The 26,600-nt window shown below is 37.6% G+C and overlaps 2 protein-coding genes across 7 annotated transcripts in view; one reads left to right on the top strand and one right to left on the bottom strand.

Moving 5' to 3' along the window:
- The window catches only part of LOC143386515 (uncharacterized), a 31,148-nt gene extending 15,580 nt beyond the window's left edge, over window positions 1-15,568 (bottom strand). The window contains exons 1-2 of the mRNA XM_077108133.1: window positions 15,439-15,568; window positions 14,887-15,295 (exon numbers count right to left, since the gene is read on the bottom strand). Coding sequence (XP_076964248.1) covers window positions 14,887-15,295; window positions 15,439-15,568 — 539 coding nt within the window. The remainder of the gene's footprint in view (window positions 1-14,886; window positions 15,296-15,438) is intronic.
- Window positions 15,125-26,600, top strand: part of Tut7 (terminal uridylyl transferase 7) — a 60,834-nt gene continuing 49,358 nt past the window's right edge. For all 6 annotated transcript variants that reach the window (XM_076846143.2, XM_076846141.2, XM_076846145.1 and 3 more), the window contains exons 1-6: window positions 15,125-15,223; window positions 16,351-16,901; window positions 22,654-22,835; window positions 23,540-23,656; window positions 24,155-24,332; window positions 26,503-26,591. In XM_076846143.2, coding sequence (XP_076702258.1) covers window positions 16,382-16,901; window positions 22,654-22,835; window positions 23,540-23,656; window positions 24,155-24,332; window positions 26,503-26,591 — 1,086 coding nt within the window. In that variant the 5' untranslated portion in view covers window positions 15,125-15,223; window positions 16,351-16,381. The remainder of the gene's footprint in view (window positions 15,224-16,350; window positions 16,902-22,653; window positions 22,836-23,539; window positions 23,657-24,154; window positions 24,333-26,502; window positions 26,592-26,600) is intronic.

The raw sequence follows: 26,600 nt of genomic DNA, 5'->3' as shown, positions 1-26,600 counted from the left end.
GTTCATCTGAATCCAAAGACTGCTGGAACAAGATGCTCACATGCAAATGGAAAAGATTACCAGGAATGGCACATTCCTGGGGCACACACTGCAACAAAAATGATTTTGCAATAGTGCCCAGCTTATTTTTACTTCATGAGGCTACCCACATATTCAGGTCTTTCTAGTTTATCTCCTTCTTGTTAGTATTTATTAAAGTGATATCAGCATTTCTTCCTGAAGCTTGCCTCATTTTGTATACACCTACGCTAGTATTAAATTTTCACTTCATGTTCTCCAGATATCTGGATTCATCAGAAGTCATATAGTTCTCTGAGAATCATCAGGTCATTCTCCCTACCCACCATTCGGAGTAGAGGCAGGTTAAGAACTCCCTGTGTCCGCACCCCTATACCGAGCCCTTTTCTCCTTGTAAGCAATTGGTACATTTTTCAGTTGACATGTCCTAGATTGTTCTAAAAAGAGTAGCAGCCAAAGAAACTATAAAAACAGATGATTCAAAGACTACTCGCATACTGCCGCCAGTCAGCTCATAATTACAAACGCTGGGGTAGGTGGAACATCTGTATACTGAGTCACTCCACTTTTCTGGAAGAGAGAATGTCATTAGTCCTCTTGTTGCATAAACCTTTGCAATCTATTTGCTGGCTTCAGGACCAGTTCACAGAGTACTCTATCTTGAGACTACAACTGATCCCTTCCCCATTCTCACACAAATTAAACATATGTTGCAGTCATCTTAATTATCAATTGCTTACAGCCTAGACAGCTTTCAAGCTATATTTTGAATAATGACTCTTTCAAAGGCGGGGTGTGTGTGTGTGTTTTGAAGGGAGAAGAAAGCAAGTAGCCTTAAAATCTTGTGATTCTTACCCTGGTTCTCTAATGCCTGGAATACTATTAATATAGGGACATTGCCTTTTGTGGGAACAGATACTAGGAAAAAGTAAAAAGTAAGCAGAAAGTCTGTAATCCCAGCAACCCAAGGGCTTGAGGCTGGAGGATTTCAAATTCAAGGTGAGCCTTGGAAACTTAGCAAGAACATGTGTCAAAATAAAAAGTACTGAGGATAAAGCTCAGTGGTAAAGCACCCTTGGGTTCAACCTCCAGGACCAAATAACAACAAGAGCCAGGTGTGATGATGCATGTCTGTAATCCCAGCAACCAAGCAGGCTGAGGCAGAAGCCTCACAAATTCGAGGTCAGGGTGGGCAACTTAGCAAGACCATGACTCAAATAAAAAATTTTAAAAAGGGCTGGGGATGTAGCTCAACAGTAGAAGGCCCCTGGATTTAATCCTCAGTACCATAAAATAAAATCTAAAAATAAAACAAAAATAAAAGGAAGGCATGGTCTTGTGCATACTCAGAGGATAAAGCAGGAGGATCACTTGAGCCCAGGAGTTCAAAGCTAGCCTGGGAATACAGCAAGAATCCATCTCAAAAGAACATGACAAAATAGAAACAAAAAATGTAAAATATACAAAATTTAATTTCTAAATTTTAGAAATTTAAATCCAAAATTTTAAAAATTAATCTAATTAAATTTTTAATTTAAAATGATCAATAAAAGCATAAAAATCATAAAGCTGAGTGGTGATGAATGCCTATATATAATCCCATCTACTCAGAAGGCCGAGGGAGAAGGATGTCAAGCTCAAGGCCAGCAATTTAGCAAGACCCTGTCTCACAAAGGGCTAGGGTAGCTCTGTGGTAGAGCCTTGTCTAGCATGCATGAGATTCTGTATTCAAATCAAAGTACTGCAAAAATAAATAAATAAAACCTTATAAAAATATTCACCCATGTTATGGTTTGGATACAAGGTGTTCCCCCAAAGCTCCAGTATTAATGCAGGTATGTTTGGAGGTAAAATGTTTGGATTGTGAGCTATTACCTAATCAGTTTATGTAGAATAAATGGGTGGTAACTGTAGGCAGGTTGGGCATGGCTGGAGGAGGTGGGTCACTGGGGATGTACCTTGGAAGGGTACATTTTCTCTGCAGCCCTGTCTCTCTGCTTCCTGACCCTACCATGAACTGAGCAGCTTTCCTCTACTGAGCCCTTCTCCTATAATGTGCTGTCTCATCTTGAGCCCAAAGGAAAAGAGTCAGCCATCTAAGACTTGAGACCTCTGAAACCACGAGCCCAAATAAACTTCCTCCTCTAAGCTGTTCTTGTCAGGTATTTGACCAACACACCCCAAGATAAGTTTCTCATTGAGAAGAATTAAACTATTCATGATAAATCAAGAACAGAAGGTCTTTGACTTTATATTTCTATCTTTTCCTTACAGACAGGGAAGCTGAGGCCCAGGAGGGAAGACAACTTGCCCAAGATCAAAGCAGAAGCATTGCTGGAATTATGGTTTGAGCCCACTGAGTCTTAGTTTCCGAGAGTAGTCTCAGAAAAAGAGAATTCAGAAAGAAACAGTGGCTCTTTGGAGTATAAGACCTCCATCAGGGGACAAGAGCTTAGCCTGGGGTCTAGTAAAAAGAATATAAACCTTGAAGTCATAAAGATCTAGATCAGTCAGGTGTGGGGATACAGGCCTGTATTCCCAGCAAGTAGAGAGGCTGAGGCAGGGGGAGACCAGACTTGGAGACCATACTTGGCAATTTAGTGAGACCCTGTCTCAAAATAAGAAATCAAAAGGGCTGGGGATGTAGCTCAGTGGTAAATAGCCCTTAGGTTCAATTCTCAGTACCTCCCCCTCCCCCAAAAAAATAAAACAAACCTAGTCAAGTCTTAAAGAGGACCAGTGAAGCCATAGTACCACTGCCTATAATTTAATTTCAACGAGCCTCCACTTTCTAATGTAACTCATAAATTGTAGACTGCAAATGATAACCAGTCACATATACTTAGTGCTCCCCTCAGTGTTACTACATATAGAAGTTTCCTTCCCTCTCCTGTCTTTGCATAATCAACATGGTAACAGATCTATTTAACACCAGCTTGATCTCCTTTTGAAGGAGATAGATTTTTTTTTTCCTCCGAAGAATGCAGCCCTGATTTCTTCCCATCATAGCCCAATGTCAAGTGCTAAAGGAGAGACTCCATCTATGCTAGAATTATTAGTCAGGTGCAAGGCAGCAGCTTGCTGGCTTCTTATGGGGGTTAGGTCTATAAAGATGAAGACAACCACACAATGTGTCTGTTTATGTCCTTATTGGTGACAGTGACTTACACCACATGGATGGCTATACCTAGATGCTAGAGTTGAGGGCTGGGAGATCACAATCTCCAGTTTAACAGGGATTAATTTAGTATCAATTCTATACAATGAAAGGAGGTACACTGCCATCTCAATCTTACACACACAAGACATAACATCTTTCATTACAAACAATTAATTCATTTAGAGTTTATATTATTTTCTAAAATAGAGTCTTAAAATACTGGTGCTTTCTTAAGTTATTGTAAAATTTGTGCACTGTCAATGTAATCTGGTGGCCTCTTTATCCTAATTTCAAAGTTTATCAGATTTCAAAACTGGTCCAAGTTTTCTTTTCGTTCCTTTGTTTTAAATTTTCCTGGCCTCGTCTGATCCTTGAAATCTAGCTTCCTCGGTTTCAACCCACATTGATTGGCTGAAGCTCAGACTTTTAGAAATTAGAAGTACTTCACTAGAGCAAGCAGATAATGGTGAGGGAGGAAAGGAGAGAAAGGGAAGGTATGGGAAATGAGATTAATGACATTATCTTATGTGCATGTACAAAGATGCATGATGAGTCCTGCTATCATGCACTGACACAATGTTTTAAAAATTAAAAAAAAATAACACACTGGTAACACTAAAAGAAATCTTATAAAAAGAATTAAAGATACCTTTTCCATTCTTTAAAAAAAAAAAAGATGAAGACAACCTAGAGATGAGTCTGAAAGCCCCAGGATGACCCCCAGTAAGCCAGCAATGAGAGGACTAGAAGCTATGTAGGTAGCCCTGAGGCCCCGGGAAATACTCAGCTTTGTGACCCAGTGAATGCAGAGATCTCTAGGGAAAGTTCTGGAAGCAGGGCTGTGGATAGCCAGAGAGAAGTGGAGGCCTACATTTGGTGAGTATAGAGATGAGAGAACCATTCTCCATAGTGAAAGTTTGAGGCATACAGCTATGTTATCTACAAAAATGTTGGGAGTTGGGTATTCAGAAAAAGGAAGGCTGAGACTTGGAAGTGGAAGTGAAGGGTGGTTGGTCTCCAAGGCAACAGGAAAGGAAACAGAACATTCTACCATACTGAGAGTAAGAATAGTCAAAGGAAAAGCTTAGAGTATATGACCCTGGCTTGGAACTAGGGGAAGTTAACCACTAACAGAAACAGAATGGTTTCAGCATTATAAAAAATAATAGCAGGGCATAGCAAGCAGAACAGGCCCCAAACTGGCAAATTTAAAGCACACTTGAGATTCATGTGTCCTTGGAAGGAATCCAGGCATTCCTGGGTTCTTCATGGTGCCAAGGAAAAACATAGGGCAAAGTAGCCAGGAGACAGCCACAATTGGGGCAAAGTAGTGGACCACCCATACTGAAAATCACCTGTGATTACAGTGAAAGGTGGGTCCCTGTCAGCAGGAACAAAGCACAGGAGATGGACTCACCATTAGCTATCATCAATAAGGCAATGAAGAGAGACTGGTATTAAAAGACAAAACCACAACAATTTAGATTAATAATCTTAAATGACTTTATTTTTTATTCTAAAATCAGGCAAGTCTTCACTCCACAGAAGAGAAAAAGGGTTCCAATGGGCAAAGCAGAAAAGGTTGGTTTTATAAACAGAGAATAAAGAAAGCAAAAACAAAAGAACAAAAAGCAGATTCATCATTTCAAAACTGTTCTTAGTAAGATAGGAATAAACAATAGAAAAATTAACTGATGGATAAATTTCAGATCACTTTAGGATAACTTCTTTGTGTAAGAATTAAGGTAGAGGAAACTTTCACTACTTTGTCAAGTGAAAGTACCCTGTTTGGGAAATTTGGTTGCTACCTCTCTCATCCTAATTTCTCAGAAGATGAGAAAAAAAAAAATTAGCTTAATTTCAGTTTTGTGACATGAAACTTTAGTGTGTGACTCCATTTAGGTTTCTAACCTGGGCTATTACAGGTTCTCATTTCAAAGCAATGTAATGTTTATTTGACATTGGAAACATCAGAAAAGCAAGTAGAAAAGAAACCTACCTGGGCAACTTAGCAAGATCCTGGCTCAAAATAAAATTTTAAAAAGAGGTAAGGAGTCTACTAGATCAGTGGTAGAGTGCTTGCCTAGCATGCTAGAGACCCCAGGTTCAATCCCCAGTACCACCAATTAAGTTTAAAAAAATAAAAAAGAGGCTGGGCATGGTGGTGCATGCCTGTAATCCCTGCAGTTTAGGAGGTTGACACAGGAAGATCACAAGTTACTGGACAGCCTCATCAACTTAGTGAGGCCCTAGGCAATTTAGCAAGACCCTGTCTCAAAATTAAAAATGGCTGGGGATGTAACTCGCATCCCTGGTACCAAAATCAATGAAATATAAAATAAATAAATTAGAGAATCACACAAACAGCCCTGTGGATGTGTCTAAGGACTCTTTCCAAGCAAAGTCCAGATCATCACATCCCCAATGGTATCCATGGAAAGTGAAATAGGAAATCTGAATGAGAGGACATATATCCAAAAGAAGTGGAACTATAAGATATAATTCAAAATTGAAAAAACTTTTTTTTTTTTTAAGATACATTAAATGGGGAGTAGGATTCTCAGAGCAAGATTAGATCAATTTTCAGTTGCGGGCAGGAAATCTGAGTAAGATCTTTCTTTTCTTTCCTTTTTTTTTCCTCCAAGTGCTGGGGATGGAACCTCAGGCCCACTGTAGGCAAGCCCTCTACCGCTGAGCTACATTCTCCACCTCTCTGGAAATACTTTTGAGTGTCACAGTCGGAGGAAATCACAGTTAGAGATCCAGAACATTCTATCATTCAGAGAATAGTACCATACACAAAGAATTGCCCAACTCAAAAAATACAATAGTTTTGAGGTGGAGAAACTTGGTCTAAGGGTATGGCATCCCCCTTACCTGAAACTGCTATTAGACTGACCTATTTAAGTATATTAAGATGTCAAATGAAGTTTGCAAAAGATTACTGGAAAGTTCTTCCTGATCTCTGGAGGCCACCTTCTCTCTCTCTTTTTTTCTTTTTTTTTTTTTTTGGTATCAGGGATTGAACCCAGGGCCACTCAACCACTAAGCCCCAGCCCCAGCCCTTTTTTTATACATTTTATTTTGAGACAGGGTGTCACTAAATTATTTAGGGCCATGCTGAGTTTCTGAGGCTGGCATTGAACTCATGATCTTCCTGCCTCAGCCTCCCAAGCTGCTAGGATTGGTATTTGCCACTGCACCCAGCTTACCTTCTTTCTTGCTGGTAGAAGTGAATTTAATAAATGCTATTGACAACTGTGCCTTTCTGAAGATGTTCACACACACAGGAAAGCACAGCCACTAGATGAAGCTGGCACAGAAGACTGTCTGGACACTGTTTTGTGAATCAATAAATGTCCTCATTGTTTAAACCAGTTTAAATTAGGTTTTCCAAACCCAAATCCTTATACTTCTTAAGTGGCTTAAGAAGTATTCTAGCTAGGTGCAAAGGTGCACGCCTGTAATACCTGTGACTCCGGAGGCTGAGCAGAAGGATCACAAGTCCAAGGCAAGCCTCAGAAACTTAGAAAGACCCTCAGCAACATGGCAATACCCTGTCTCAAAATTAAAAATAGAAAAGGCTGGGAATGTAGCTCAGTGGTAAAGTGACACAGGTTCAATTGCCAGTACCAAAAAAGAAAAGAAAAAAGTATTCTTATTTAATTAGATTTTTCACCCCTGGTACTGGAGACTGAATCCAGGGCTTCACACATGTTAGGCAAGTGCCCTACCTCTGAGTTACATCCCTAGTTCTATTTGAGAAATTAAAAGGAAAAAAATTAAAGCCATTATGATGTTGAAAACTTGGCAAGCTGAGTATGATGGCACATGCCTATTATGTTAAAAACAGACTAGAGGAGGATAAAGGTGGAAACTGCTGATTTCAGCAATCCAAGCAAGTCATGGTGATGACTAAGAAAGACCATGTTGCAAGCAGAAGGAGTGTCGAGAAGTCACTGAACTCTGACCATATTTATCTTTTATTTCCCCTGGATATATATATTTAAAGGAAGAACCATATTACATGCTAACAAAGTGCTTGAAAGCATTGAAAGAAAAAAACGTGGCTGATAAAGCTATGAATATAATTCCTGCACTTCTGAAACCACAGCTCCACAGGAAAAGGGGCATTGGTTTTGTTAAAGGTTGGATTGTCAAGATATAATATCAAATCTTCTGGCTTAAGATAGAAGACATATTGTAACTTAAGAAGCAGTATTAATATCTTCTGAACATTGGGTAATAGTGTAACAGTGGTCTACTTCATGCTTTGAATATAGCCCTTGCTGCTCTGCCACTGTGACTTTAAAGGGGACATGTTTATTTCTCTTCCTCTCTCCCTTCTCCTCCCTAACCTCAGGAGAAACAGGAATACCTTTCTTCCCCATCCCAAGGAGTTATCTATCCTTGAGCACACACCTACCACTGGAACAAAGTAATTCAGACTTGGGGATGGCACCAAAAGAAATGACAACATGGAAAGCAGCCATTCAGTCAGGGATATCCATCACTGGGGCAGAGCAATCCTTGCTATAACAGTATCTCATCAAACTAAATGCAGGCACTAGGGCTGTAGCTCAGTGGCAAAGCGCTTGTGTGAGGCACTGGGTTCAATCCTTAGCATCACATAAAGATAAACAAATAAAATAAAGGCATGCTGTCCATCTAAAACTATAAAAAAATTTTTAAAAAACTAAATGCATAAGGAAATTGGTAGGATAAATAACTGCACTCAGAAATAAAAAAATAAATAAATAAAAACAGAAATCAAAGCCAATCCCAAGTTTTGCTGGCAACCTCCGCAAAGGGATCTTCAAGAATGCTCAAAGAAAAGGATGGAAAGGGCCTCTTCTATTGACCATCAATATGCCTAGTGTAAGAAAATGGTGTAAAGGAGACTTGGGATACAGTTGACCATTGGGGAACTCAAAGTTGGTGGTATTGTAATAAAGATAAGGAAGACAGGTCAGGCTCAAAAATATTCCGTGCTCCAACCCCTTGAATCCAACCTAGAAGAAAAAGATTAAGGTACAGTTTTTCTATATGCCAAATTGTCTGGTCCTCTCCTGGGATAAAATTTATTGAGTAATTACATGCACATATAATATTCATAAAGATTGTTTTAGAATATGAATTTAAGAAAGGGTCTGAAACTAGAAAAGAAATGTAAGAAAGTTACAGGTGTGGAAATATATTTTAGCTGTAAAATTAGAAGGTAAAAGAAATATTTCTGGATGATGAAGCATTTTATCTGATAAAGTAATAATCTTGTGCTAATGACCAAGATGAAAGAGAGGACAAAACTAAGGATGTAAACAAATTGTAGAATGGCTAAATAAGTTGCAGAAGGTTTGTGAAAAAGTTTGTGTGATTAAATTGGCTGTAATTAGCATAGTCAAAGTTATTCAAATTTTAATGCAATGATATGAAGCAAAGTCTAGAACATTAATCTGCTCTTATTAAGATAATTTTCTTGTGTCTGTCAAGTTTTATTACTTAGGGAAATTAAATCTTAAAGGAATTAGGATTTATGCCTGTTTTAAAGTCTTTTAAATGATTACTTCATAACTAGTTAAATAAGCAACTTCTATTTTAGGTTACTACAATATAGTTGACACCCTAAATACATGTTACCAGAGATATATATACATCTGAGAATTGTGTTTGCCTGAGCCTGGTCTAAGTGTTATGTAAGTTCATAAAATGAAAGTTTATGTAGGTTTACTAGCAAGGTAACTAATAAATGTTCTTTTATACTTTGTATCTGACATAGAAGGGCCACAATGCCATTTGAAGACTTGGCTTATATCTGTTTGCTTTGACTAAGCCTATTCCTGATCATTAATAGTTTCCTAAATACATGAGACTTAAGGCTATTCTTTGATTTTTGCTAATATGAGACTTATGATTATTGTTACCATATACAATGTGGACTCTAAATTTTACTTTTAAGTTAAACTTAGTTAATATAGGGACATCTATGCAATTGTAATGCTAACCATTACTAGCTTCTTTGAATATTAAATGAGTTTATGTTCTTCAAATATATAAGCCATCTAAATGTAACCTTAAAAGAGCAATTTACCAGGTTGGTGTTCTCTAAACTAAAATTATCTGTAGCAATAATCACCCTCAGGTTTATATAGAAATAACAAATCTGGTTGGTATTTACTTATGTCAGTTAATGTTTTGTAACTGGATAAAAGTAACCCATTGTCAATAAATTACATACAAAATTTTGTGGTACTCTTTACACTGGGATGGAAATTTAAGTGTATTTTTGGAAGATAATAAGGAGAGCCTGATTTGTTCAAAGGTTGACAATGTGGAACATGAAAACATTTTGTCACTTTTTCCACAAAAAGAAAGTTAAGAACTCTCTTAGCCTTTTTTCTTTGATTCATGTTTCAGATGTGATGTTGTATTATGCTAACTGCTATTCAGACAGACTCAAGAAACAATTCATGAGAACTTTGTAAAAGGATACTTTTTAAAAAAGAAAGGCAAAGATCAGATCAGCTTCAGCAATAAACACTTTGTCAAGAGTCCAGCCTCACCTAAGTTAAGGCTTGGCTCTTGTCCTTCTCCATGTTAGGAGAGTTCCAAAGTAAGCTAAAATTAAGCTTAAGTTGTGCTCAAAAGATTTATTTTGTTGTTGTTGTAAAGATTACTATGATCTCAAAATAAACAAGGGATGTGATACTTAAGTAAAAGTTTGGGCAAACTGTAAAAGTTATTTAGGCTTGTAAAAGAGTTAAAAAAACTTGTATGTAATTGAGTTGATAAATATATGGATCTTTCTAGAAGTTATAGGATACCAAAAATAGTCTAGTGTTCATTTTGTATTTTCCTTATAAAAGTATATAACTATTGCCTATTAATGTTTTACAGAAGTTCTACTTTGAACAGAACAACCGTAATAAATTTAAGACAATAAGTTATGACCTAAAGAACAGACAGATTGCAATGCTGCTTTTCAATACTAATACCCCAATTAAATGATAGGGTAACTGTAAAAGTATAGCCCATATTTTTCACTTTTAATATTGGTGAAACTGGCCTGCTGGATGTTCAAAACCAAAAAGTTGGGAGACCCAAGTCAAGGAAGTAAAAGGGCCAAGGAAAAAGCAGTCAATTTTCTGGCCCTTGCTCTCTCAGATCAGCAAGGAGCCAGAGAATGACAGAACCCCTCTAAGGACCCTGCAACTTTATGGAGTCACCCAGCCTCCTCATCAGGGGGATCAAGGAGATACTAGAGAACAGGAAGCCAGCCAATCAGTGCACATTCTGCAAAGAGCGGGGTCATTGAAGAGGGAAATATCCTGATACAGTCAGCAAGACTTTGACCCATCCTAGCAGATAACACAATTGGTACAGGAAGGCTAAAAGAGGAAAGAGACTTCTCATACTATGTCCCCAAGAATGATTGCTAAGGAATCCTGAGATCACTGACTCTAAGAGAAGATATGAACAAAGTGAATTTTGACCAACTTGGTCTTAAACACCTGGCAGGAGAGTATGACTGAAGTACAACTATATGTGGACATTTAAAAATAAAGAGAGCCAGGAATGGTGCCACATGCCTGTAATCCTAGCAGCTTGGGAGGCTGAGACAGGAGGATCATAATTTCAAAGCCAGCCTCAGCAATTTGGCAAGGCCCTAGGCAACTTAGTGAGACCCTGCCTCAAAATAAAAAATAAAGGGCTGGAGATATGTCTCAGTAGTTAAGAGCCTCTGGGTTTAATCCCTGGTTCCTAAATGCATAAATGGAAAGATAATTTTTTTAATGTAACAAAAGTAAGTAAAGCTGGAAGCTATAAAGGAAGGGTTCTTGTGTGGGAATGCCTAATAATAATGATCACGAAAGACTCAAAAGTCACAAGTTTATCCTGAGTCAATTTGAGCCTGATCTCATAGACCTACAAATCTTCTTAACCTTCTACATAGATAAACTTGATCTGTTTTTCATTGACATGATTATGAGTTACTTGTTTATGGTTTTCAGAGACTGGCAAAAATACTAATTGCTTTTGTGTTAATTGTTCACCCAAACATAATACTTTGAAGTCTTTATTATTGTCCTAGCATGATCCCTGTCCTATGTAAACTTTGTCCAGTCACTTACCAACTGCCACCATGGACCTCTGGTCTGCCCTGATGCTGAATATACACTTAACTGTCCCACCTGATAGAGAACAAGAACTTCAGGTCATTTCCCCCAAGTTCACACAGAAAGTAGCTCAGAGATGTCACTGCCATAAAAAGGGAACTGTAGAAAGTGACAGTAAGGGCCAGGCAAGGTGGCACAGGCCTATAATCCCAGCAGACTGGGAGGCTGAGGCAGGAAGATCATGAGTTCAAAGCCAGCATCAGCAATGGCGAGGTGCTAAGCAATTCAGTGAGATCCTATCACTAAATAAAATACAAAATAAGGAAATGTAACAGTGGTTCATTTTATGCTCTGCCACTGCAACTTATTTTTAAAAGGAACATGTTTCTTCCCCTTTCTCAGTCACTTCTCCTCCCTAATCTCTTCCCAACCCTAATCTTGGGAAGGCGGGGATGGGTACAGGATGGAACAGGATTACCTTTCTTCCACTTCGCAGTTATCTGTCCTTGAGCACACACCCACCACAGGAACAAAGTAATTCAGACTTGCAGATACAAAGATATATACAAAGCACCAAAAGATACAAGAAATGACTCTCTCAAATTAACAAGTGAATTACACATGGAAAGTAGCCTTTGATTCAGTTCTTTAAAAACCCGTTTCCCTAGATGGGCAGAATCACAGCCTCTGGGACAGGAGTCCTGGTATTTCTCCTTTGCTTGCAAAGCAATAAAAATGTTTTCCTTTTTCTCAAAACTGTGTCCTTTTTATTGAACTGGCATTGGGGACAATGATCATGCTTTTGGTAACAACAGTATCGCTACCTCCCAACCAGAGAACAACCTCTGTCCCCACATTTCTACTATAAATTGTTGAAAATATTTGTAGAACAAGAAGCAATCATTCTGAGAAACTCAATCCTCCTTTCAATGACATCAAAGAAAATTCCAAACTTTTCAACTGGATTTAAGGATTTCCACTGACCAATTTAAATTACTCTTACAGTATAAAAGGTCACAAAAAAATTAAATCTACTGCCAGCGTTTCAATTAGTATTATGTCCTCAAGATGAATCGTAAAATCAGCTAATTTAGAATATGAGAAGTTACACTTTGGACAAAGCATTGAAGAAAATGCAAATATGAACTATTCTAAATCCTTAAAAAGATGTTTGCTATTTTGGTTCCCTAGAATTCGGAAATCAAGATGGACTTACCCAAACCAGTTCTTTCGAATAGGAAGTACTAACCTGACTGGTAATGCTATTTTCCCATAATAAATACAATCATGTATCGCCACACTCCCTAACTACTCTATGTTAAATGCTACTGCCTACTGGTCAAAAAGATTATTAGTTTTATTCCCATGAATTTTCAAAACCAAAACATTTTCTTTGGGGGGGGGGTTGATTTGTTTTGTTTTTTGGTACTAGGATTAAACTCAGGGGCATTCAATCACTGAGCTGTATCCCCAGCCCTATTTTGTATTTTATTTAGAGACAGGGTCTCATTGAATTGTTTACTGCCTCGCTTTTGCTGATGCTGGCTTTGAACTTATCATCCTCCAGCCTCAGCCTCCTGAGCTGCTGGGATTACAAGTGTGTGCCACATGCAGTCCCAAAACATCTATATAAAGAATTACAGCAAAGTTGTAGGAATGTGCCTAAAATCACCATAGTCACCTAGTTAAGAACAGACATCTCAGGATAATCTGAATTTGGATTCCAGTTGTGCTATTTACTTCACCAAGTGCTAATTTCCCCATCTTTATTTATTATACTGAGGAAAGCAAAAATAATCAGAGACCAGATCTCAATGGAAAGCAAGTTTTCTCTATTAAGCAACAGAATGGCACATTTTCAGAAGAAAAAATGGCAAATGATTATAGGAGGGGTCTAATTTTTTTTTACAGGGTTTAAGTAAGTTTTGATTCATAAAAATGAGATTTGAAAGCCAAGGTGGCATGGGTCTGTAATCCTAGCAGCTTGGGAGGATGAGATAGGAGGATCAGGAGTTCAAAATCAACAATTTAGCCAGACCTTAAGCAACTCACATCCTGTCTCTAAATAATATACAAAATAGGGCTGAAGATGTGGCTCAGTGATCGAATGCCCCCGAGTTCAATCCCTAGTATCCACCTCCCTACAAAAAGTAAGATTTGAATCATTTGTTGCTGGGAAAGGGTGAATGAATGTCCAGAGCTCAGAGATCATTGCTTGCTCCCCAAAACAAACTGTCCTCCTTTCTCCTTGAGGGTTATATTTCATATCCTTCACACTCTACCCCAACTATATCCTTTGCCCTTTTTGACAGGTCTTGCTAAATTGTTGAGGCTGGCCTCCAATTTGATCCTCTTGCCACAGCCTCCAATGTTTCTGGGATTACAGGCATGCCCCACCCCACGCAGCAATTTCCCCATCTTTAAAGTGGGAATAATGATATTTTCTTAATGCAGTTGTTGTAAGGATGATTAAATGCGTTAATATTTGTAAAGCTCTCAAAGATGTCTGGCAATAACCAATATTTTACCGATTTAGACTCTTACCTCAACAGAACCTCATGGGTTTAAATTTAAAAGCTCTAGAAAAATGGACTAATAAGCTGTCCTATTTTCCCAGCACTCCCTAATTCTATTAATTTTGATTTTTTTTAAACACTCAGAACATCCCAGGTAGCAAGGAGGATAATACCAATGTTCTTTTTTTTTTTTTTTTTTGGTGGGGGGAGGCAACCCTTAGTTGTTCGCTATTTCAAGGTGTACATTCTTCAGATCAAAAATCTGAATTTGAACTAGCCCTGAGGCAGAGGCCTGTGAATCCCAGCCATTCTGGAGGCCAAAGCAGGAGGATCCCCAGGTTTGAAGGCTGGCTGGGCCATTTAGCAGGATTGGGTCAAAAAAAAAAAATTGCTGGGTATGTAGCTCAACAGTGGTATTCGTCCCTGGGTTCAATTCCCAGTATCAAAAAAAAAGTTTGAATTTGACCCTCCCTGATCATCCTTTCCCATCACACATACTTTTCAAAACGACTTTTAATAGGTGTATAATTGTACAGAATAGTGGGTTTCACGGTGCAATATTCATACATAAATATAACCTGATCACTTTCACTCTCTAAAAATGACTTTTCTTAAAAGTAAACCATGCCCGGCTACCTTTCTTTTTAAATGTCCACATATGGTCGTGCTTTGGCCATACTCTCCTGCCAGGTGTTTAAGACCAAGTTCGTCGAAATTCACTTTGTTCTTATCTTCTCTTAGGGTCACAACCTTAGGAAAGAGCAGAGCATTCCCCTGGGCCACATTAAACTGTGGGTGAACATTAGATGCTTAAACTGACCTTTCTACCAGGTCGGCAATTAAGACCTCACGGAAACGTTAAGTCACTCTGGATTATCAGGAAAACAGGAATAGAAAGAAGCTGGCTCAATTTCCCCCAGAAGTCACTGAGTAGCATCCAGGGGCAAAGCTGAGTCCCCCAGTGCCGACTCCCCTCAGATCGCAGGAGACTGGGCTCCCCTTGCTTCCCCCACCCTACCCCGAGCTTTTAGCGCCCACAATCAAGAGGGGAACCCGGGGTGCCCCGGGCACTGCTCACCGGAGAAGGCCCTGCCCGCGCGCCGGGGTAGAGGGCGAACAACCCGCGGGCGCCGAGGGGCGTAACCGGGCTGGCCCTGACAACCCATACCCCGGGGCAGAGCGCCGGGGCGACGGTGGGCGGCCCGGCAGCGGGGCGACGGCGGGCGGGGCGGAGGGCGGCCCTCCGGGCGCGGCGCGCGTTTCCGGCGTGCGCGGCGGAGCGCCGGGGCGGGGGCACAGCCGGCTCCCAATCGCGCACAATGAGACAGCGCTGAGCGCCGGAAGTGGGACCGAAGGAAAACTCGGAGAGGGAGCCCAGCCGGGACAGGAAGAGGCAGGGGACCGCGGCGGAGGTGGTGAGTGTTCTGGGGCGCCTTCTCCCTGTGTCCCTCCTAGACTCGCCTCCTGGCTGGGTCTCCCGTGGGTTCCTTAGTCTCCAAAGTAGAGGTCGGGCCTGGCCCCATAGGTACGTTGGCTCCATCCTAAGGCGGCCTCCTAGTCCAGTTTCGGTGTCTAGGGATCCTCCAGGCCGGCTAGAACTGAGCTCTCGGGTTCGAGTCCGCCTTTTCACTTTGTGTCAGACTCTGCGAGGGTGGGAGAAGGGATTTGGGTCGAGACACTCGGCCCCGGCCCCCTGGCGGCTGGGGGGACCCCGGAATCCCATCGAAGTGGCGGGTCACTTCCTGCTTCCTGGTCCCCATGGTGGCTTCGTGGCCGGGACTGCGGGTACGCCTCCTACTTTTTCATCTCGGACGGTCAGGGGTGGAAACTGAGGCAGACCGGGGTGGGGCAGTCAAGACAGGAATCGAAAAGGCGTGGCATTCTTTAGAGAATTGCTGTTAGTGACAAAACCAAACTTGTTTAGTATTGAAGAAAGAGAAATGGGGCGGTTCTCTGGAGTTGTCCATTGGTCAGAAACCCAGTCCCTTTCATTAGTCCGGAGCCCAGCCCCTCTGTAGCCCAAGAGATCAAAGCCGGTCTGTTCTGAAACGTGATGAAGCAACTAGAGTGGAGTTGAGAGGAAATGTAGTCTGTTTACATAAAGTTTTGGTTACTTTGTGTAACACTTTAAAGTAATTGCCAACTTAAAAAAATAGACTTTCAGAGTTCTGTAGCAGTATTGGCTTGGGATGAGGTTTACTTTTGAAGTTTTCTTTGAAGAGAGGCGCTTTTGTATATAAGTAAAGCTTACCAATGTGATATAACGTTTTACTATAATAGTTTTCCGGATTAGAGGAGCTTTTCTTATTCACAGATTTAGTCTTCACAAAAAATACTAGGTACGAATCTCATGATTGTAGGACTATGTCTCCTAATTTCTAGTGCAATGCACTGATTATTAGGAATGTGATAGAAATTTAATTAAAAGAAAAAAAGGAAAGGTTTCTTACACACTTTGGGGCATCAATACGATATGGCATTTTGTGTACTTGGTATCATATCTTGTTATATTTGGTTGTTTTCCTGAAATGCCTTCTTTCAGGTGCAAAGAAAGAAAATTGAAGTCAAAGACCATGGGAGATGCAGCAAAACCTTATATTGTGAAGCGCAGTAAAGATCGAGGACCTGTCGATGATGATGATTTCAGAAGGGGTCACCCCCAACAAGATTATTTAATAATGGATGATTATGCTAAAGGCCATAGCAGTAAAATGGAAAAAGGCCTTCCGAAAAAAAAGCTAACTCCTGGGAACTATGGGAATACCCCGAGAAAAGGATCATATGCTGTTTCCAGCAATCCATATGCATTTAAAAACCCAATTTACAGTCAACCCACTTGGATGAATGATAACCACAAAGATCAAAATAAGAGGTGGCTATCTGATGAACTTACTGGTAATTCAGACAATTGGAGAGAGTTTAAACCTGGACCTAGAATTCCTATCATAAGCAGACCAAGGAAAGATGCCTTTCAAGAAAGTGAAGATGGTTACAGGTGGCAAGATGGAAGAGGCTGCAGAACTGTAAGAAGACTGTTTCATAAAGACCTAACAAGCCTAGAGGCCATGTCAGAAATGGAAGCAGGAAGTCCTGGTAATGTGTTCCAACTTGTAAGGTTATAGCCCCAAAGTCAACAATGTCTTATTTTTTTTCATCCAAATAAGTTTTATTTTCAGCAGTGAATTTCCAATTTTTCGTAGTATATGTTTTCAGAAGTGTTAATTTATTTAATGTGATTATTTTAAGGTTTATAATCATGACATTTGGGCACCTCTAACACATTTCATATATTGGTCCTTTCAAAAGTTTACCTCACTGGGGGTGTAGCACATGCCTGCTAATTCCAGCAACTTGGTAGACTAAGGTAGGAGGATTGCAGGTTCAAGGTTACCTTTAGCAACTTAGCTCTCTCAAATTAGAAAAAAATTTAAAAAAGGGCTGAGGATGTAACTCAGCGGTGAAACACCTCCGGGTTCAATCCCCCATACCAAAAAAAAATTTTACCTCAAGGCTTATTTTACTTTAGTGAACATATTTTCATACAGTAAAAAATATGTTTTTTATAGAAGAGGGTATCATATCCCCCTAGGGACCATAGCATAATTTCTAAGTGGTATTATGTATTTTCAAAATTATGTTTATAATTTTGTATTTAGGGCTGGAATTGTGGCTCAGAGCTAGAGTGCTCGCCTAGCACGTGCGAGGCCCTGGGTTCGATCCTCAGCACCACATAAAAATAAATAAAGATATTGTGTCCTACAATATCTAATAATAATAATACTACAACTAAAAAATTTTTTAAAAATTGTATTTAAATAATGAACATGTCCATTATATAAGTGACAGTATAAAAGTAAAACAAAAAAGATTCAATGTGAAAACACAATATAGACTGAATATATTGCCTGCCAAAAGAAGGATTTGTCTTTTGGGTGAAGTATCAATCTCCAGAGGAGAACAACCTATGGTTTTTGTTTTTCGAGAGCTGTCAGGTGCAGTTAGTTGCATGCATCTGTAGTTCCAGCCCTGAGGAGACGGAGGATCACTTGAACCTAAGAATTGGAGGCCAGTCTGGGAATTCAGCAAGTCACCATCTGGGGGGAACTAGGGGTGTAGCTCAGTGGTAGAACACTTACCTAGCTTGTGCAAGGCCATGGAGGGGTAGGGGTGGGAGGGTAAGCATGGCAACAGAGATTGGGAAACATGAGTTTAGAAAGTCAGAATACAGAAAAAAGCTTTGCTGTTTGCTTTCAGTAAATAACAACCCATTTGTAAATGCCTTCACATGCTTGATAATAATTACCCCAGAGTGATTATTTATACTTTTTTTCTGAAAGGTTCAAGGTAGATAATGTCCATGTAGCAATGATTTCTATAATCAGGAAGGAAGGTTGTTTTTATCTAATGGATATATTCACTGAGGTGAGGGGAAGTCATAAATTAGATGGGAAAAATGAAACAATAATATATAGTATGAAAATTATACTTGGAAAAATGGGCTTTTATGTTTATTGGCTGAAAGTCTTTTGTAGTGACCATGTAGAATGAATTATAAACTGTCCAAATCAAATTTTTTTTAAATTTTTTTAAACTTTTTTTTTTTTTTTAATTTAAATGTATTCAGGCAAATGTGGGTGCTTTTCTAAGTCTCCAGATGCCTCTTTCTTCATGTTGTCTCAGTAGCCAGTTCATATATGTGTTACTTGCAAGGCACTTGAATTTGGGACTCATGCATATAGAATGCTTAAAAAGGAAAAGCTCTTTTTTTTTTTTTCAATCATTAGACAGTCTTAGAACAAAGTGAAAATCTCAAGCACTTGTTAATATTAAATGGGGGGAAAGGAAAAAGGAAAGTTAAAATTAATGCTAACATCAAGGAGCAGAGACAGAATGCAAGATTATAAAAGAATTAAAATAATAGGTAGAGGTAATACCTTAGCATTACATGTCATTAAGCCTAGAAAGAACTTGAAGGAATTTTCTGATGGAGCACTGATATGATATGATACAACAAAGGTGGAATCACAATTTTACAAATTAGGCAGTTGCAGTTTGGAGACTTTAAATTTATCCACACTTGTTTATTCAAAGTGGTAGATGAGGAAGTAGAATAGTAGTAGGGACTCCGTTGCACTGGCCATTAAGTAATTCTCACTAAACCCAGAATCCAAATAGGGAAACTGAACATTTATTGATAATTTCTGGGCTTTTAGTTTGTGTTTTTCTTTTTTATATTGTATATTTGTATTTATGTATTGCAGTGTCCATGTGGAATGTGGACATTAAATTTAATTATCAATGCTTGTCTTTTAGAAAAGAAAAAGTTGAAAAGCATTTAAAAATGAAGGTTTATAGATCATAAATTTGCAGCTAGACAATACAAGGTGCCATTTGGAGACCCAAAAAGCAGTTCATGTATTCTTATTTGGTGTTAGGAATAACTAAGGAAGTTGTTCAAATTGAATAACTGTTATTCAGTTTAATATCTAAACTTTGCTCTTCATTTAAAGGATCCTAAAAAGGATCTCATTAAAGGGATCAAAATGTCCTTAAATCAAAATGTGTCTTAATAGAAGAATCTTATTGAAACTGTGAGAAAATATAATGAAAATAATGTTACTTTTTTTTTAATACCATCTCTTCTGTTTATCAGTTTACATTACTGTTTCTACCTTATCCCTTAAATGTCCTAGGTTGCAATTTAATATATTTGGGAAAATGCCATTAATTATTTTAGCTGGAAAACATCCACTCAGATACGCATGTCTTTTGTGAATGGGCTAATGGACCATATTCAAATAAAATATGGGAAAATTCGAATACTGAATATAGAGAACTCTTATTACAATAAATTTGGAATGAGCTAGATGGTCTTTCTCCATTATGGGAATTTTTTAGCAATACCCAGTTATACCTTCTAAGAATCCCTCCAATGAGATTTTGACAGTTTACACCTGCAGGCCTGTGAGACTTAGTTCAGGAGGTTATACTGCTATCAGTTTCTAGTCTGTTCTAGAAGTGAGTCTGTATGTGCCTCAAAGAAATTTTGTAGTAATTTTTATTTTTTCTGTTTCAAGATGAAAGGCCGAATTTCAGGATCCATCCATATTTTAATCTGTATTTCAAATCCCTTCCCTTTGACTTTGTCCCGTATCCTTGAATAGATTATTAATTCTCTTGGACTGGCATTGTCCCCATCTGTACAATGGGGAAAATATTAATATCCATGTCAAGATTACTGTAGGGATTAAACGAGTACAGAACACAGAAAATGCTTGCTTTACATCTGCCACAAATAAAATAGTAATGGTAGCTACTGTTATCATCATCTGGCAGAATTTCTGTAGCCATGCTACAGATAAAAGTAATTGGAGTTAATCATGGTCTTTGGTGAGAGATGTCAATCCTTAGAAAATGACAGCAAATAGTTATATGGGAAAGCTTTTGTCAACAAGAGAAAGGAAGTTAATGAAGGAACTTGGTTACATATCAATTACTGTTGTGAATATGGGACTTTTCTAAAAAGGTGTTCACATGTAGAAACTCTTTTTTGAGTGTTTGCCTAAGTAAGAAGTTACTGTCATGTTCTGAACACTGAAGTCAAATGTATTTATTTAGAAAAAGATACTAATAAAATAAATAAAGATTAAACTAATAATAATTAAACGAGAATGAACATATTGAGATGGTTATCTCAAAAATTTATTAAGACAATAAGTACTACTGGCTTTAAAAGTTTGTGATAATTGGGGGAAGAAGTATTGAGGTAGCCTGATGATTTTCTAGTCAAATGCTATTAATCTTTTGATATTTTATTTGCTCAGTCTTTTTTTTTTTTTTTTTTAAGAATTAAGCCCAGGAGATCGCCAGCACCACCAAAAAAAGAAAAAGAATTGAGCCCAGGGTCACTTTACAACTGAGCTGCATCTTCAACCCATTTATTTTTTGATTGATTGACAGGGTTTTCCAGAGGTGCTAAGGCTGGCCTTGAACTTGGGATCCCCCTGTCTTAGCCTCCCAAATTGCTGGGATTTTAGGCACGAGCCATAGTGCTCTGCTGCTCAGTCCATTTTGATTTTTTTAAGTGCATTTTTCCCTAATATTGTTTAGTTTTTAAAAAACTTTCACTTTTATAGAAGCTTTTTGTCAGATTTCATTACATTCATCTCACGTGTATTGAGCATATTGCTTACTATTTGTGTGTTAGAGTTCTTAGCTTTAGTTTTGTGTGTTTTTCCCATGCTGTGGATTGAACCCATGACCTCATGCATACTAGGCAGGTGCTCTACCACTGAGCTACATTCCCCAGCCTCAAAATAGCCTTTTTGAAAACTGGAGGTCCTATACTTCCATTGACACTGAATTTTTTTTACAATTAGTTAATTCATTGTAATTTGCTACACTAGTAATGAGTTAATGAGTTCTGAAAAATTGAGAGGAATTTGCCTCATGCTGGGCAGTAGGTTTATATTTCCAAAAAGTAATTTGTATTAAACCATTGAACATGATTCCATTCACTTAACAGAATTTTAATTTAGAAAACAAATTTTAGTCATATTATTAATAACTTTATTTTTCTCAACTTATTGATAAAAGTCACAAATGTACTTAAAACAGTGTTTATGGTTCAGTCTCACCACCATCTTTCACAGGTTGAAAGTTGTAAACTTAAAAAAAAAAGAACTGATTCATTTATTCTAGAAATTATAGAAGTAACAGCACGAGTTTATAGCAGATAAATTTGTGCTTAGAAAAAAGCCTTTATTTTAACTACCAATTGTTTTTTCCTTTGATATGCTAGGTGTGCAGGTGGCTCAAAAAATCTAAGATGAAAGTAAAAATAAAATGGGAAATGGTTGCCCTCAGCAGATGAAATTTTATATTTCTTCCCATTTCTGGTAGACCCCAATTTTATGTCTTGAAAGGCTTAATTTACAACTAAATGATTTTTTTTTTCACTGCTCATAAGGATTTCTGAATTCTTGAGAAGTATACAGTAGTGTCCATTTCACACTATTAAGATTGGTCACTTAAAAAATAAAAGCAAACGTGGGAAGTTTTCATTACTACAGATGTACTAACAAGTATAATAAAATATTAGGTATAATGTAGATTATATATGTTAATATATAAAAGTATATTAGAAAATTCTAATATGGAATATATTAGAATTACATATATACTTGCCATCAGAGGATAATTTTTACTCTTGATTTAGAATGCTCAGCAGCATATCGGGAAGGAAGAAAATCAAATTGTATTATCAAAGCAGAATTCTTTCCTTTTTTTTTTTTTTTTTTCTTTTTTGGGTGCCAGGGATTGAACTGAGGGGCTCTCAACCACTAAGCCACATCCCCAGCCCTATTTTGTATTTTATTTAGAGACAGGGTCTCACTGAGTTGCTTAGCGCCTTAATAAGTTGCTGAGGCTGGCTTTGAACTCAAAATCTTCCTGCGTCAGCCTCCAGAGAGCCATTGGGATTAAGGCATGTGCCACTATGCCTGGATAAATTTTTTTTTCCTTCTTGTTTCTTCTTTTTATTGTTAGTGCACTTAATTAATAGTAAGGTTTGTTTTGACATATTCATAAAAACATATGACAGTTTTCTTCATTCCAGCAGAATTCCTTTTGAAGTTATGGTATTTCTGTGGATTAGTATATCACAGATGATGTGCTTAGTGATTATTCAAACATTTTGTCCATGGAGATCCACCTTTCCCTTTGCTCTGTGTTCAGATGTCATTTATTCTGTCATGCCATTTAATTAATAAATAGGTAAATCCTGCTTTTTATCTAGGAGAGGTATAATTCAATATTGTCAATAATATTTTTCCCCTAACTTAAGAAAACAAGAAACAGCGGTCCAGACCCAGGAAACCAAGGAGGACTAGAAATGAGGAAAATGAACAGGATGGAGAGTTGGAAGGCCCTGTGATTGACGAGTCTGTGCTTTCGACAAAGGAGCTACTGGGCTTACAGCAGGCTGAGGAGCGTTTGAGGAGAGACTGCATTGACAGGCTAAAAAGGGTAACAGCTATGAGCATGTATTTGCTAATAAAAATCCTTGTTCTGGTTTAAACTGTGCTAATTGGAAATACCAGCTTTGATGAATTCGGTACCCTATTTTTTTAAAGTTAAAATAACAAGTGTTTATTTTTAACAGGCATATTATTCTGAAAATATACTAATGAACTTGCTATACCATGAAACCTCCTCCCTTATATCTCTCCTTCCTCAGCCCCATCCTGTAAGAAATACTTTAGGATCAGGCTTCTCCTCTAATCACTTCCTAACTTCTCTAGGTAGTCTTCTTTTGTCCTGAGGAATCTTTTGGGATAATTATTGTACCCTGTTGTGGCACTTTGCATTGTCAAAAAGTTCCCCTTGTAATTCAGTGATTTTATTTCCTTCTGGGGGTTAAAACTTTTTTTCACATGTTCTGAAGTCCTAGGACCTGCCCAACATACAAATAAGCCCACCTCTCTTTTGAGGTATACTACTTGGATTATCAGTATTTAAGTATTACACATTGAAAAGTATATTCAGTATGAGGCAATAGAATTTCAAATAGTTGCAATTGTACTTAATAAAAATTACTATTAAGATAGTGATAAAGCAATACAGTAACATAGTATCAGTTTTTAAACTGAAGGGGAAATCACTTTTCTGGCTTATTTTTTTTCCCTGGATGTTTGGAGATATACCTTTTGATTAATCTGTTTAAATTATAGCGACCACGAAACTGCCCTACAGCAAAATACACCTGCAAACTCTGTGATGTTTTAATTGAATCCATTGCATTTGCTCATAAGCATATCAAAGAGAAGAGGCACAAGAAAAACATTAAGGTAAGTTTTATGTGACCCAAACTGTTGTTTTTACCTATCAGTTGTCATTGTCATTTTTCTTCTCCTTAAAGCTATGAATATTAATAACTTTAATTAACTTCTTGAAATTGTTTTAACCAAAATACTTTTAATTAATCAGATGTGTTTTCTGGGCAGTCTTTTGAATTTCCTTAAGTATAAAATCAGGGTATAGGAAATCACAGTTAGGACCTATATGTGTCCTTATGACAGTAATAAAAAAAAATCAGACTGTCATTACTGGTTTTAATGTTCTTTTCTTACACTTTCTCCTTGTTCCTGCTTACTCTCTATTGTCACTGATCCAAATTATATGCATAAAGTGTGTATATGTTTGTTACAATAAAGACAAACACAGCTAAGATCAAAAGGAGGGCTAAAAACAGATTCCTGAAAATTCTATAGGGTGTTGTCTCAGTGAAACATAAAAGGTAAAACCTATGTATGAGCCATTTTTAATTTGAACATTGATCCTAAAAGGAGAAGCAGGAGGAAGAGTTGCTCACTACGTTACCCCCGCCAACACCCTCCCAGATAAATGCAATTGGCATTGCCATTGACAAAGTGGTACAGGAGTTTGGCTTACACAATGAGAATTTGGAACAGAGGCTAGAAATCAAATGTATCATGGAAAATGTGTTCCAGCACAAGTTACCAGGTATTTTCTAGATTTCTTTTTTCTATTTAGCTACTTAAAAGTAACTCGTTCATATTTCAAGTAATTTTCACCTCATAAAAATTCATTTGTTATGTACTGAAGCTTTTTTCCTTAGTGAGTATGTCGTTGTTGTTGTGTTTGGTTGTTATTTCTCCTGGCTTCTCCAAAGGTAACAGACTTTAAACATTCATTGCCACTGTGAACCTGTTTTCATTATAAATATTATTCTCTTATAAAATTCAATATGGCTAATTGCCCTATATTGGGGCACTGTGGAACTCTTGTATGTATTTGTTTACCTTTCCATCTGAATTGACAGAATACTTTTTAATTAAAATAGCTGGGCACAGTGGTGCAAATAATCCCAGCAGCTCAGTAGGCTGAGTCAAGAGGATCTAAAAGAGCTTTGAAAAAACTAGTTTATAAATAATTTTATAATGGGTTTTGTGTGTTGTTCAGTTGATATTTTGAAATTATATCTATTTTTAATTTAATTTTTTGAGACAGAGGTCTCACTGTGTCACCCAAACTCACCTTGAACTCCTGGACTCAAATGATCCTCTTGCCTCGGCCTCCTGAGTAGCTGGAACTATGGGCACACACCACTGACTTGCATTATTTTTCATGTAGACTTTAGTGCAAAATAGGGGAGGGAATATAATGTTTGGAGTAAATTGCTTATAAAAATTTAAGGCTTGGTATGGTAAATGCTTGACACTGCAGCTGCTAGTCTTGATAGGAACAACCCTTGCCAATGAAAGGTCATTGGCCTTCCTATATAGATAAATGATTGGAATAGCTTAATCATCCTCAATTCTTTCCATAAATAAGAATTATCTGTGGAGTCATGGACAATTACTCTTAGAAAGTTTCACAAGTGATTCTGATTCACAGGGCTAGACTCATTATTTATGTATATATCACCTTATAATTCTTTAAACTATTTGTTCCTGGAAATCATGCAAGTATTTATAACATGTTCACATGGATACATATACATATAATTTTTATAAGAATAGGAGGGAAGTTCAACTCATTTCAATACATAGGTATCTCCCAAATAGTAAATTTTAATTTCACTGATTTTTGCTATGAAATTCCATGTAAAATTAAACTTTTTTTAGAAAACTCCTATTTATTAATTTTTGCAGAACTGGGGGATTAAACCTAGGGCCTACCATGTGCTAGGCAAGTGCTCTACCACTGATCTACATTCCCAGCTCTATCTATCTATCTATTTTGAGGCAGGATATTATTAAGTTGCTCACACTGGCCTCCTTATCCTCCTGTGTCAACCTCCTGAGTCACTGGGATTGTGGACATGGACTATCACACCTGATTGTTAATAGAAAACTCTTGAAGCCTGGTATGATGGTTCACAACTGTAGTCCCAGCACTTAGGAGGCTAAGGCAGGAGTTTGAGTCCAATCTGGACAACATAGTAAGTTCCCATCTGAAGAAAAAAATATGCATCTTAAACCCCAAAGAAATCACTTGAATTGAATTGGCAAACTTGAAGGAAGAAAATGTCCTCTTGATAAGAATGGGTAATATTTTGGCAAAAATAGTAAAATATTGAAAATAAATTCCATAAATACATATGGAAGATACACATGTGAACACTTATATCCTCCTCTGAAAAAGAAATGTATACTGCCTAGCATATTAAGATATCGGTTATATTGTAATTATTTTGCAAGTTTTTCTCAAGGGATTGCATTATATCAAATACTTTTTGTTTGTGAGTAATTTGTATTATAAAATAAGTAACAAAAAATATTTGCATTAGCTCTTGATTATACTATAAAGTTTATAAGTGTAAAATAGACATCCCTTTTCAGCTTTTTTATTTTGAAAATCATTGTCAATAGTTTTCTACACAAAATGCAAGAGTGATAAAATAAAAATTTTTATTTAAAGTGTTTTGCAACTGACTTGAGAGCAATAGTCATTAAACCAAACCAGTCATTGCTGTCTTTTCCTGTTACATAAAATTAAGGGATGAGCAAATAGCCACCTATTCCTGTCCTTTGTTGGTGACATACATTACAGTTTTGCTTTTGTATGTAGTTTTAATTGATGGTTCCATTTCTGAAATAGCAGTGTTTAGTTACAACTTTTTGAGAAATTTTACTCTATTTATGCCTTCTATGTATTTATTTATTTGTAGATTGTTCTCTAAGATTATATGGGTCTTCCTGTAGCAGATTGGGTTTCAAAAATTCGGATGTAAACATTGACATTCAATTTCCAGCCATTGTAAGTACA

This window comes from Callospermophilus lateralis, chromosome 2 (assembly GCF_048772815.1).
Source record: "Callospermophilus lateralis isolate mCalLat2 chromosome 2, mCalLat2.hap1, whole genome shotgun sequence".
In the NCBI taxonomy this organism is placed as follows: domain Eukaryota; kingdom Metazoa; phylum Chordata; class Mammalia; order Rodentia; family Sciuridae; genus Callospermophilus; species Callospermophilus lateralis.
The sequence above is the reverse complement of the archived record's forward strand: the minus strand, read 5'-3'. Positions and strand labels throughout refer to the sequence as shown.